Below are 14465 nucleotides of genomic sequence, written 5' to 3'. Positions count from 1 at the left end.
ACAGGCTAATGATGGGGCAATAGAAGTTGCCTTGACCTAAAAGCTCCGCTATGAGCATTGAAAGCTATTTCAATACTCCATTCAATAATATGGTTACCATTCTTAGGGTTTCCATAGACACAATTCCTTACAATAGAAAAAAATGCTTTTTTCAAAACATACCATTGTAGTGCAAATTCAAGGTTTTCTGAATCTCTTTCATTGCTCTAATAAGAAAATCATGGGGAGAGGAGAGGGATAAGGAAGTTGAAATGATGAAGCCCAATAGAGGGGTCTAAATTGTGTTCTGGACATCTGAGTACTCTGTAATTAATGGGGCTCTGAATCACCTGAGTCACCACTTTCAGAGTGCGTGAATAGCCTTATGAAGAAATGTGGACATATTTGCAAACCATTACAAATCCTGCCAGAACCGTGGAAAAAGACATCAATACCTTTGCTCAGAGACATTTCCCTGGGACATGGCTCTGTGGAACTGGGGGACTAAGACTCAGGCTTCCCATCCTAAAAAGTGATTAGCCCACGGTCTGCCCTTTGGATGCTCTTCAATTCTCCATTACCAAGCCTGTAGGTACTGTATAGTCACAGCCTTAAAACTCCTAGAGTCCTTCTGCATGGAATTAATCAAATACACCCCCAGTGAGAGCACTGCTGAATTTTAAATAGCATTCCACAGTTAATCCTAGATTTTGGCATTAGCTGCTTTCTTCCACCAGAGCTCACACAAATTTGTACTGGAGTTTTGCGGTCCTTGTCTTTACCTGGTTGGGATGGGCACTTCTGTCAGGCCTGAGAGAAGAACAGCAGGAGACAGCCTCACAAAGGCAACAATGGGGCGGTCCAGAGTATCCACCTCTCCAACCAGGACATTTGAGGCCTCTGCCCCAGTGGGAATTTTTTTCATAAAATGAAGATCCACCTGCAAGTCCAAAAGAACTCTCTGACAACCTAGGAGCATCCCCTCAAACATCACTCACGCTCTCGTACCTGACATTCATCTGCCATTTTATAATTTAACAAGTGTTTTCTTTCACTGGTTCACATAATCTTTACAATAACTCTGTAAAGTGGATAGAACAGGCCTTGTCAGCCCCACTTTTTTATTTTAAAAATGAAGCAGCTGAGACCCAGAGAGGTGAAGCTGACTTGCGCAATGGAGCTTGGAAGAGAGGGAATTTAAATCCAGGTGTTCTGATTTGAATCCCATTACCCCACGCTTTCTCAAAGACTGTTGTTGAAGCGCTAGGTCACATTTTTTTCCATTTTAAAATACCTGAATGCGGGGACACCTGGGTGGCTCAGTGCTTAAGCCTCTGCCTTCACCTCAGGTCATGATCTCAGGGTCCTGGGATCGAGTCCCACATCGGGCTCTCTGCTCTGCAGGGAGCCTGCTTCCTCCTCAATCTCTCTCTCTCTCTCTGCCTGCCTCTCTGCCCACTTGTGATCTCTCTCTGTCAAATAAATAAAATCTTAAAAAAAAAAAAAATACCTGAATGCTTTGTCAGAGATTTTAGCTTTTCTGAATAAAACAGGGAGCCTTAAAGTCAGAGGAGCGCCATGACACCATGCGTGTTCTAGCTCGTGTCAAGAAGAGACCCAGCCAGCTAGAGGCTGGAGGCGGGGAGATGGACGCTCACGTCAGCAGCTGCAGGGAGGCACCCAAGTCACAGTCCCAAAGAAGAGTCCCAACTGCCAAGTAGTTTTAGGAGACAAGAGCAAAAATTATCGTCCCAGCAAAACCCTTGGAGGTAAGAAGGAGCTGCTGAAGAGCAAGTACCCCCCAAAAATGGTGGAAAAATCAAGAAGTCTGCATCAGTAAGGATTAGCAAGGGCTCCTCTCAGTTCCAGCACACCGAACCTGGTGGAACAGAGTGGGCGCCGCCCAGGCTGGAGTGAAAGGGAGAAGACCTGAGCAGAGGGGCCTCCTTTCCTGCAGAGGGGGCTCTGGTCTTAGACAAAGACTGAGGAAATACCAAAGCTTACCAGCTTCCAGCAAGAGGACTCTCAGTTCCACTAGGGCTGCACTTAGGCCTCTAAGGCAAGTTCCCATGTCTGTGCTCACCTTGCTTAAATCCACAGGACTGTGTTCACAATTCACTCCATTTTTTACTTCAAGACTTGTCATGGGAACAGACTGAGGAGACACAGTTTGACCTATTCAGAGGAAACAATTCCCTGAGTGTCTGCCCTTTGCCCCTTTGACACACCCCATCCATCACTGGTTGGCTACGGCCATGTCTCCGGCAAAGCCCATATAGAGAAGTCCAGATGACTATGAAGCTAAGACCCACACATACATATCGCCTTACCCACTAGTTAGCGGTAAAGGGAGGACAGACATCTTACTACTTCTGCACCTTCTTACTGAACATATTTCTGATCCTCTTTCCTTCCCCTAGTAAGGTAGTGATTCTTAACCAGCAGTGCACCTCAGAGGCGCCTGTGGAAAACTTTTCAAGTGTGTGGATTCCCAGGCACATCCCTGCACGCTGGGATTCAGTGTATGCAGGGACAGGGAGACATACAGGTTAGGCCCTGCCTGGCCACAGAAAAGGAAACCAATCAGCAGCTGAAGTTCATTGAGTGTTTATAATCTACCATGCACCTGGTTAAGGGATAGACATGGATTATTGCATTGAAGGCTCACAATAAATTTATGGGGTGGATGCTATTATTATCCTTATTCCACAGAGGAGAAAGGGAGACGAAGAGATTTAGGAGGGTGCCCAAGATCACACACTTTGCAAGTAGTGAAGTCTGATTCTCAAGCCTGGAAGTCTGACTCAAGAACCTACGCTACTGTACTTGGCCTCCCTGATCTAAGACCTATCTGCGGTCTTTCTGAGGCTTGCATCCCTAGGTCCACAAGAGATCAATGTCATCAGTCCCAGCCTACCATCTTGTCTGTCAGCACAGAAGCTTGTTAGGCAATTACAGCCTGTACCCTCTAGTCACTTAGCATCTCCAACTAGTTCTTAAATGTCTAATTAATGAGAAAACAGTCACTCCTGATAATCTTACCATTCTTATCCATCGAATGTGGATCAGACTGCTTCTTGCCAACCTCCGCAAAGGAGCGAACAATGGGAATGAGGTTATTTCTCTTTTTCTCATTCTGATGGTGATGCTTTTTGAGCAGAGCTTCTCGCACTTTAACCCTCATGCTGTCATTCAGGTCACTGAACAGTTCTTGCTGGTCCAGGATCAGGTCTGGAAAGCAGGCACTAATATGAACACTCCAACTGACAGTCCGTGAACTCAAAGAGGCCAGCATCAGGTGGGGTGGGGGGTAAAGGGCACAGAGTAGGTGAGAGCAGTTCCATTGGGTACAACTTATGCTTCAGTGCCCCAAAGAGTAATCTGAGGACAGCAACTGTGGCAAGTTATACTTGATTCATGCAACAAATTGGTTTTATTAGAAACTATCGAGGACTTAATAGTGCCAGAATGGTACTATGAACTTTCCACTGATAATTCAATCTAATCCAAACAAACACTCTAGACTTAGGTGACACTGTAACAATTTGTACAGATCAGGAAACTGAGGCCCAAACATTACAGAATTCCCCAGGATGTCTCATCTAGTAAAGTTGCAGGGCAGTTCAAACCCAAGGCTGTCTGACTCAAAAGCCCACATTAATAGCTACTTTATTCTGTCATTAGCCAACGTTTCTCTGCAGTCCCTTCCTCCAAGATTTCAACATTGCTCTGATTGTCAAGAGGAGCTATAACTGTAGAACATTCCAAATGACCACTTGAAGGTAGAAGCTACGCACATAGTTAAGCTAACTAAGCACCCCGGCAACTGCCGCCAAGCATCAACCTGTAACCTGTCAAGTCCAGCACAGTCGGAGGGGGAGGCAATCCCCATACCCGCTATTGAGTGTGTGTTCTAGAGCTAAAGGCCCACATTCTACCCCACTTCTACCACCTTCTGTGTGATCTTGGGTAAGTTCCCCAAACTTTCCATACCCCAGTTTCATTATCTGTAATACAGAGCTAATATTACGAACCATCCTCAAAGCTTGTTATGGAAAATTAATGAAATGATAAATACAAAATGCTGATTCTCAGCTGATACATGAGCCAATTTACCTAACCTTATCACTGACACGAATCTATCAGGTCCCTAACGGAAAGAATGAGAGTGGTTATACTGCAATCCTACATACCTATCCTTGAGCCTCCCCAAAACTTCAACCTATTCTCAACCCCAACTCCATCCACAACTATCCAAGTACTAGAAACATTAAATAAAGAAAATATACTTTGAATATTCAAGCTGAGGATCCATGGTTTCTTTCTCTATCTTTAACCTTTATATTGATTGGCTCACTGCCCCCACATTGTAAACATGCTTCAAGATCCTGTATCTTGAAAAAAAAAATTTAATAAGAAAAAGGATGTTGGGGCACCTGGGTGGCTCAGTGGGTTAAAGCCTCTGCCTTCGGCTCAGGTCATGATCCCGGGGTCCTGGGATCGAGCCCCACATCGGGCTCTCTGCTCGGCAGGGAGCTGCTTCCTCCCTCTCTTTCTGCCTGCCTCTCTGCCTACTTATGACCTCTGTCTGTCAAATAAATAAATAAAATCTTTAAAAAAAAAAAAGAAAGAAAGAAAGAAAGAAAAAGAATGTTCACCCCAGGTCCTCCCTTATTTACCTCTCTCTCTCTCTCCTATCATTTAAAGTTCTCAAAAGAAAAATTTCTCAGTGCCCTACAATTTGGCTATCTGATTGAAATTGCTTTTTTTTCTTTTAAGTTTTTATTTATTTATTTATTTATTTATTTATTTATTTGAGAGAGAGAGAGAGCACTAGAGAGAGAACACAAGCAGGAGGAACAGCAGGCAGAGGGAAAAGCAGGCTCCCCACTGAACAGAGAGCCCGATGCAGGGCTTGATCCCAGGACCCTGAAATCATGACCTGAGTCGAAGGGGGACACATAACTGACTGAGCCACCCAGGCATCCCTGAAATTGTTTTTGATAAAAATCATCAATAACTTTCTTGTCGCTAAATCCGATGTTTACCTGACCTCTCTGCAGCATCCAACACTGATGAGTTGAAACTTTCTCTCCTCTTGGCTTTTGTAATGGTTTGAATGGTGCCCCCCTCCCAAAGATACATCTATGTACTAATCCCCTGGAACCTGTCACTGTGATCCTATTTGTAAAAAAGGTCTTTGCATACGTCGGTAAGCTAAGCATCTCAAGATAAGATCATCTTGGATGATACTGACAAATACCCTTACAAGGGAGACAAAAATGAGAAGTCCACATGAAGACAGAGACAGAGTGGAGTTAGGCGTTCATGAGAAGGAACACCTAGAGCAGCTAGAAGCTGAAAGAAGTGGGAACAGCTTTCCCCTAGAGCCTTCAGAGGGGACACTGGATCTCATCAGAGCTGATCCCTCCTCTGCTTCCCCACATGATCCCAGAGAGGCAGAATAACTTGGATACTTGAAGAAAAGTCTGAAGAAATCTATTCAACCAGTGAAAGCTAAGGAAAGAACCCTCACCGAGGTGTTTCTCAAACTTTGTTCCAAAACATGGTAGCAATACTCAACCATGTCAGGAAACCCTTCACACCCTGCTGAAGCCTGGGGTGCCTTTGGTTCAATTTCTTATGGTGTCTTCCCTAGTGACCATGTTTAAAAATCTTTCCTTAACACCTTTTTCTCTGCACAATTCCCAATTGCCCCTTTCTCTAATTATTACTGAGACATATCTCTGTGGTTGCACTTATTTAAATTATCCCGTGGCTATTTCCCCACTAGAAGGTGAGTTTCTTGAAGGTAGGAATTTTATCTTATCTTTATTCCCCTGTGTTTAGCACACTATCGAGCATAAATAGATACTAAATAAACATGTGCTAAATGAACAGGCAGATGGAAGACTAAACATCTTGTTGTTTGAAACCCATAAGAAGGCTGCGAAATAGATAGAATAGTTTCTTAGTTTAAAACCCATCCCCCCCAACTGAAGACGCTGAGGTTGGGAAGGTTCAGTAACAGACCTGAGTCAACACAGCTCCTTTATTCTTTCCTCCACACCACATTTAATTTACACAAACGTTCCTTTGTTTTTCCGTACCTAACCATACCTGAGATTTCTTCTATGCTATTTGCACGCATATCCAGAAGGACTGTTCCATTAATAAGGCAGCTCCTCAGCTCAAAGAGACTGTGCAGTGAAAGGGTTGCCACATAAGGCTTGCTCCAGCGTTCGCCTCCATCCTCAACATCTTCTTCAAACTTCAGCCACCTGAAAGCATTACAAACAACTGGATGTCAAAGGGAGAAAATGAGGAAGTTCCACGAGAGAATTTTTAATATAAGCCACAATGAGAGATACCTGAATAATCACATTGAACATTATCATTTCATCATATGCTCAGGGTTCATTGATAAGCGAAAAAACAGGTTATAAAACAGCACAAAGTTGAGTACAGTTTGATCCCATTTCTATTTAAAGAAAATTTTAAAAACGCAAACATGTATAAGACACCAAATGGTGTCTTCCTTATTATCCTTGAGGTAGTAGATTTGTACATAATTTACATCTTCTTTTTGCTTATCTTCCTTTTCTTTTTTTTTTATTAAAGATTTTATTTATTTATTTAACAGAGAGAGACACAGCGAGAGAGGGAACACAAGCAGGGGGAGTGGGAGAGGGAGAAGGCTCTCCGCTGAGCAGGGAGCCCTATGCGGGGCTCGATCCCAGGACCCTGGGATCATGACCTGAGCCGAAGGCAGATGCTCAATGACTGAGCCACCCAAGTACCCCTTATCTTTCTTTTCTAATTCACATAAAGAGCACACATTATTTGTGCAATTAAAAAGATAGATCTAGGGGGCGCCTGGGTGGCTCAGCGGGTTAAAGCCTCTGCCTTCGGCTCAGGTCATGATCCCAGGGTCCTGGGATCGAGCCCCACATCAGGCTCTCTGCTCAGCAGGGAGCCTGCTTCCCTTCCTCTCTCTGCCTGCCTCTCTGCCTGCCTGTGATCTCTGTCTGTCAAATAAATAAATAAAAAATCTTAAAAAAAAAAAAAAAAAAGATAGATCTAGTCGATATCATTTGAATAGATTAATAAAACGGTAACATTTTTCTTTTTAAAAAAGCCTCTATGCCTTTATAAGTTGGCAAAGACGGAATAACAAGACTAACTGCCTTTTCACTTGGCATCAGGGTGATTGGCTTGCCTAATCCTCTCCACCCATGGCAAACATCCAAGGATATAGCAAGGATCCAGAAAGAGATGTTCCAGTGAGAGCTAGAGCCACACTTTGCTAGTTACCCACCTTGCCTTCTTCCCTGAAGCTCAGACATGCTGGCTTTCTATCACCCATAAGGCTCACTGGTCAATTACTGGAGGAGCCCAGACATGGTCCTAGCTAATCTGAGGGCTCTTCTGGGGTTTGAGCCTCAGGCAAACATGGTCACTCCACAGCTACCCCAGGAAGTCCACCATTAGGCTACCTATAATCCCATGGGTCTCCATGAGGTTGGGCTGTCCCATAGGACATCTCAAAAATTATGAAAACATCCAATGAATCAAAACCCAAATGAATTAAAACACTATGGTTCACCTTCAGAAAATTCTTCACCTATCCTACATTCACCTATGCTTGGTTGCATGGGTCCAAACCAAGATGGCCCCATCAGGCATCTTCTAAGCCAGACTTAAAATAGCAAGATGGTCCATGAGCAACTCTTGGCCCTAAAGAAATGAGAGGACTCCCTAAAGCTTCTGTTTCTGTCACCTATCCCAGGCTCAAGGTCAATGGTATAGGTGTCACCAGAGACAACACAAAGAGGCCAAAATCAAGACTTCCCCTAGAAGGCTCTGGAACATCAGTCCCCATGTCAGTCATCACTTCTGCCATGAAGAAATAAAAGGCAAGCAGACCTGTCACTTGCTGAAAGGTATATGTTTGCCTACCCAAGCAAATCATGACCCAGGATAGATTAGGGCCTCACCTAGCTGTCTCCTTCCACTCAGCATCTTCTCCCTCCTTCATGCAGATCTCATCCAGCTCTGTGAACAGCTCATGAGGAACATGCTCTTCATCTTCCTCAGTGCCGAGAATGAACTGAACACGCTGAGATGGTGTGTCTGGAAAATTGACCACAGAGAAAAGTAGATCAAAAAGATTTTAAAATCCTATTCTATGGAAACAGTTAGTGGGAGGAAAAAACTAAGACCACTTGAAAAAAACCCATAATGAACTGGAAATCTGGTTAATCTGATCAAAAAGAATTTTTAATTTGCTAATAAATGATTTCAGTTTATATGGTAATTGATTTGGGGGGCCAGAACTAAGAGTTTTTCAGGAAGATACTTTCCATTCTTAGAGGCATTTCTTGTTCATGGAAGCAAACTCTGGAAACTCTATTAAAGGGCTAGAGAATCAAAACTGCTTAATGGGCATCACACATTCCCTCAGCCTCACCAAGGTCCTAGCCATGGACCCCTGCCCGCCCTCTCTCCTGAGAATGTTACCATGGGCCAGGGCCTCTGGGCCTTCTTCCCCCTGGCTGGCTCCTTTGCCCCGCCCTCGTCTCCGGTGCTTCTGGCCATGTGCTCGGTGATGGCGATGGCTCTGCCGGCCCAGTGGCATCCGAACCCCCACATACAGAGTTCTATGACCTGGAATGAAGCAGAAGGACTTTGTTTTTGTTTTTGTTTTTTAAGTTTTTATTTATTTATTTTTTAGTCATCTCTACACTCAATGTGGGCTCAAACAAAGGATCCCGAAGTCAAGAGTTTCATTTCATGCTCTTCCAACTGAGCCAGCCAGGCACCCCAGAGAACACTTTCAGTAAAAGGAATCAAGCATATTTAAGAGAGGAAAAAATCATAGCTCTCTCACAACTCTGTAACGGCAAAACTTCAAAGACTCCAGGACTAAAGATGTAGAGATCGTGGAGTTGACACACTCCTTCCCCTGCATGGGGCTGCAAACCTCACAGGAGCATTAAGATCAAAGGAAATAATGTGCATGGACTTGACTTGCAAACCGTAAAGGCCAACAAGGATCCTAGCTGTTGTTACGACAATTTGAGCAATTGAAAAAAAGCAATATGGTCACTGTGCCAAGTCCTGGCAGGGAGGGGGTTTAGAGAAGAAGCTAAATGCTCAGTTCCTGCCTGGGTCCGAAACTTGGCCTCACCATTCACTTAACATGTGACCTTGAACAAGTTAGCTAATCTCTCTGTGTCTTTAAAAAATAATACCAAAAGCTTATTATTTAAACTTGGAGGGTTTTCATGAGTAGTAGTACATAAGATAATGTATGTAAAATGCTTAACATGATGCCTGGAATAACTTTTAGCAGCCACTGCATTCTAGGACCAGTTTCTACTACTTTTCCTTCTGCACTGTAGAATACACAATCTAGAATAGTAGTGAGAGACCAGTGACAAATCCTAAGAAGCATGAGTCTGGGGTTACAGGGAGAGATAGTAAATGTACAAAAAGAGAAGAATGTGGGAAGATAAGTGATCCAAGCATGTTCCTGCCCAATTCCTCCTTTTCTACTCATTTGTTCCTTCTAGAAGCCTTATTTTGTGCTGCTCAAGACTGCCAGGCTTCTCTCTTGCCTCCACCCAAGGGCTTCCCTTATCTTGCTTCAGCCTGAAGCCCAGAATCAGGGGCTGCTACCACCCTGGCGCAGAGAGCCTTAGTCTGCCCCCACTACTGCCCCAGTTCCTCCTGCTAGTATCCTAGAACTCAGGCTGACTCCCCACTTCTTCCACCACACATGCACTCCAGTCTTCAGTCACTGTCCTCAAATCCACAACCCTGAGCCACACTTCCTCCCTCTGAGCAGGTGACCTCACTTCATATTTTACTAAGAAGACTTGGGCAGTCTCATATGACTTCCCTCCATCTCAGCCTGGCTTGCTTTCCTCCCCCAGCTGCCCCTCTTTGCCAGGCTAATGAGTATGGCTTCCCATGACTCTGGAGTCCTCTTTCATCAGCTAGCCTCAGTCTCTCCCTTCCATCCATCCCTTCCACAGCTTTCTCCTGATTATAAATCTCTCTTACCTTTTTTTTTTTTAAAGTAAGCTCTAGGCCCAACGTGGGACTCATGACCCTGAGACCAAAGGGTCACATGCTCTACCAACTGACACAGCCAGGTGCCCCATGTCTATCTCTTATCTTAAAAAGAAATTTTCCAATATAGTGCTACTCTCTAAGCTTCTACCTGTCCACTCTCCTTCTCCATCAACCACTTTCAAGAACAATCTACCCACCTAGCTTCTGTTCCTCACCATCTCCTTGTTCCATAGCCTCTGCATGTGGCTACTTCCCTCTCAAAGTGTTCTCATTAGGGACCACTTAGTCACCAAATCTCTATAATCTTATGTCTCTCAGTTCAACTCCAAAGCCTTTCCTGAGAGCCCACCACGTGTCAGACAGTATCCAAATCCCTTGACTACCTCCTCCCGTTGGTGGTCCAGGGTCCCTTAGCTCCTATACCCTTGCCCTCCCTGGCTTATCTGCACACCTCTGACTTGACTTCTCCACCCCTTTCACTGTCCACCAAAGGAAAGCTCCCAGGATTTTGGTCCTGGCCCCTTCTCCTTTTTTACTGCTATCTACTCTCATGATTTGAAAGTTTACTTCTACAAATGAACCCCAAACCTTTATCTATAGTGATTCAACATATCCCAAAGCAAACCCATTATCCTCCATCTCAGTTCAAGCTCATGCCCATTTCTTCCACGTTTTCATTCATGGCATCACCATTCTCTCAACTTTCCAGGCCTGAAACCTCAAGAGTTACCATAGATTTCCAGCTCCCCCCATGCCCCTCCAGTGCTACATCCTACAGATTATGGAGGTCAAGGATTTTTCTCCTTGCACTTCGACAAAAGCAGGAGCCTCTCTCCTGCCTCCCACACCAGGTCAGTCCTACAGACGAATCCTCCTGAAGCACCGCTCTGATCACAGCTCACGTCTGTGCAGTCAGGACCCTTCATGCTCCTGCATGCCCAGGTCCAGCCTCCTTTCTAGTTTTTCTTCACTAGGACAAATTGTACATCCAATAGGAAAACAAAGGGAAGGGCCTCTAAAAGAACGGAGCTAACAGCTCGAGTGAGACTGAAGTGGAAATTTCACATGTGCTCACACCAATTAAACATTCCAGGGGCAGAGAGAAATCTAGAGATGTATGCCTTTTGCATCCATCCCAGCAATGCTGTCTCCTCCCCACAGCCTCAGGTGCTGCACCCACCATCATCTTCTTTCCTCTACCTGAACCAACCCCCCTATTCCACAAATGTGCCAGTGCCTTCCAGACACGGACTTGGTTTGATCCCTCAAGATTCACGGCAATGCACCATCCTTCTTGGTATTATGTCTGAGCTCCCTGATCAGAAGTGCCACCTTCTACCTCTAACTCCCAAGATCCCTTGGCTAGCATTCTCTTATGCACTTATTTTATGCCTTGCACTAAAATTAATACCTCCACTATTCATCTGCAAGTTTCTCAAGGTCCCGGGTCAGACTTTCTCCCTCTTGGAATCCCTCACACAAAGCACAGTGTTTTACCTATGGTCATCGTTCCACAAATGTTCAGAAAATGGAACATCTCCTAAGAGCCTCCCTCAGGAACATAACACCTTTGAACCTCCTCAGGAGTTCCTTAGTCTGACCTGAGAGGGCATCTCATTTGAAAGGAGCCACAAAAGGAATGTATAAACAAAGTGAACATGTTTAGGGCAGTTGACTCATCAAAGCATAAGACTCAGACAATCCAAGCCAACCTGAGAATTCAAAGCTTAATCCAGGAAGGCTTTCTGAATAAGGGGACTTTATGGAAAGAGTAGCCAACTCTTCCTGTTTCCATTGCAATGGGTTTTCCTAAGACTCTGCTCAACTTCTCTGGGACTTCCTCAATAAGTGCTCTCCACTTACAAGTCAGTTAATTAATACAAACTGGAGTGCTGCTCTACGTTCCTTTCTCTACTTCTCTCTCTTTTTCGTTGTCCTCTCCCGCCTTCCAAAGTCCCAAGTGATAAAGAAAAATAAAAAGAAAGGATTATATATACCACATCCTCTTTAGCCATTCATCTATGGACGGACACTTGGGCGGCTTCTGTATCTTGGCTATTGTAAATAATGCTGCAATAAACCTGGGGTACATACATCTTTTTTAATTAGAGTTTTCATTTTCTTCAGGTAAATACCACTAGTGGAATTACTGGATCATATATATTTCTGGATCATATGTATTTCATATGTAATTCTATTTTCCATTCTGGGGAGAACATCCATACGGGTTTCCAGGGTGGCTTTATCAATTTGCACACAAAAAATGGAATATTCCTCAGCCATCAAAAAGAATGAAATCTTGCATTTGCAACAGTGTGAGTGGACCTAAAGCATATAATGCTAAGTGAAAAAAATCAGGTAGAGAAAGATAAATACCATATAGTTTTATTCCTACATGGAATTTAAGAAATAGAACAAATGAACAAAGAAGAGACCAAACACACACACACACACACACACACACACACGCAAACTCTTAAATACAGAGAACAAACTAGTGGTTCGCAAAAGGGAGGTAGTGGGGGTGAAGTAGATAAAGGGATTTAAGAGTATACTTATCATGTGAGCCCTGAGTACTGTACAGAATTGTTGAATCATTATATTATATACCTGAAAATAATATAACACTAAATGTTAATTATGCCTCAAGGAAAAAAAGGAACAGGGTTAGAGGGAAAGCTGATCAGAGATTTATTAGAATGTTGAGAGGCCAAAAGATAAAACATTTAGTATCTGGAGGAATCACACCTCCTATCCTCCTCACCCTGTCTTAGGGCAATCCTATATTGACTCACGCACATCTCAGGACATTTCTGACAGGCAGATCTCTAAACCTAATGTAATCATGTTACAACTTTATTGAAACAGAAATATAGTGCCAGAAGAAGTCATCTGCTAAGAGGTAGGATTCCAAACCTCTGACATTATCAATGAAAACCATAAAGTGTGAAAATGACTAAATTGAATACTCTTAACAAAATACCATCTGTTAACTAATAATGTTCCACTGTAGTATGTTAATTAGTTCCCTGTAGTACACCACTGAGACCAACCCAGGCTTGAGTCACCTAACTGTGCCAGGTCCTGCCCCAAGGGCTGAGGATACAGTAGTGAACAGCACAAGGTTCCTGTCCTCCAGACATATATTCTAGTTAGGGGGGACAGGCATTATGAAAACAATAACATATTATTTCAGGTAATGATAATTATTCTGAATAAAAACATGGTAGAGGCACCTGGGTGGCTCCATCAGTTAAGTGTCCAATTCTTGATTTCATCTCAAGTCATGATCTTAGGGTTGTGAGCTCTGCACTGGGCATGGAGTCTGCTTAAGATTCTCTCTCTCGGGGCGCCTGGGTGGCTCAGTGGGTTAAAGCCTCTGCCTTCGGCTCAGGTCATGATCCCAGGGTCCTGGGATTGAGCCCCGCATCGGGCTCTCTGCTCAGCGGGGAGCCTGCTTCCCCTTCTCTCTCTCTCTGCCTGCCTCTCTGCCTACTTGTGATTTCTGTCTGTCAAATAAATAAATAAATAATCTTTAAAAAAAAAAAAAAGATTCTCTCTCTCTCTCTCTCTCACTGTAACCCCATGCCCCACTCTTGTGTACATGGTTCTCTCTCTTAAAAAAAAAAAAAAAAAAAGGTAGGGGACGTGAGGGGCTTAGTGGGTTAAGCATCTGCCTTCAGCTTAGGTCATGATCCTAGGATCCCGGGATCAAGCCTCCCCCCCACCCAAGTCTCTCTGCTCTACGGGGAGCCTGCTTTTTCCCTCTGCCTCTGCCCCTCCCCCTGCTAATGCGCTCTTGCTCTCTCTCTCAAATAAATAAATCTTTTAAAAAAGGATAAAGTGTCTGGGGTAGAAGGTAGGGTGGAGAAGGGAGACTGTAGCTAAGATGACTAGGGGCAACATCTGAGTGATGAAGAGAAGCCATGAGAAGAGCATTCCAGGACAAGGCAAGATCAGTGCACAGGCCTTACAGTGGGGATGTGTGAGTTCCAAAGCAAAAGGATGGTCAGTAGGGCCAGAGCAAGGTAAAAGAGGAAAGAAGAGGAGGGGGGAAAGGTCAAAAAGACAGGCAGGGGCATATCATGAAAAACACATGGGCAGTTAAAAGCATAAATTGTTCCCACAGAACCACTTCAGCCAGCCCTTAAAACAGGTGTTGTAAAATCAGGTATGTCTAGGTAGAGCTGAGACTTAGATAAAGAAGAACCTCACGGGACGCCTGGGTGGCTCAGTTGGTTAAGCAGCTGCCTTCAGCTCAGGTCATGATCCCAGCGTCCTGGGATCGAGTCCCGCATCGGGCTCCTTGCTCATCAGGGAGCCTGCTTCTCCCTCTGCCTCTGCCTGCCATTCTGTCTGCCTGTGCTTGCTCTCTCTCCCTCTCTCTCTCTCTGATAAAATAATTA

The 14465-nt window shown here is 44.2% G+C and overlaps 1 protein-coding gene across 1 annotated transcript in view; it reads right to left on the bottom strand.

Moving 5' to 3' along the window:
* LOC111157846 (solute carrier family 4 member 8) overlaps positions 1-8632 on the bottom strand; it is a 52199-nt gene extending 43567 nt beyond the window's left edge. The window contains exons 1-6 of the mRNA XM_022519534.1: positions 8500-8632; positions 7977-8112; positions 6100-6260; positions 3022-3210; positions 2063-2154; positions 762-919 (exon numbers count right to left, since the gene is read on the bottom strand). Coding sequence (XP_022375242.1) covers positions 762-919; positions 2063-2154; positions 3022-3210; positions 6100-6260; positions 7977-8112; positions 8500-8617 — 854 coding nt within the window. The 5' untranslated portion in view covers positions 8618-8632. The remainder of the gene's footprint in view (positions 1-761; positions 920-2062; positions 2155-3021; positions 3211-6099; positions 6261-7976; positions 8113-8499) is intronic.
* Positions 8633-14465: the final 5833 nt, after the last annotated feature.

This window comes from Enhydra lutris, unplaced genomic scaffold, assembly GCF_002288905.1.
Source record: "Enhydra lutris kenyoni isolate GAN:26980312 unplaced genomic scaffold, ASM228890v2 scaffoldscaffold56, whole genome shotgun sequence".
NCBI lineage: Eukaryota > Metazoa > Chordata > Mammalia > Carnivora > Mustelidae > Enhydra > Enhydra lutris.
This window is presented reverse-complemented; position numbering and strand designations above follow the sequence as displayed.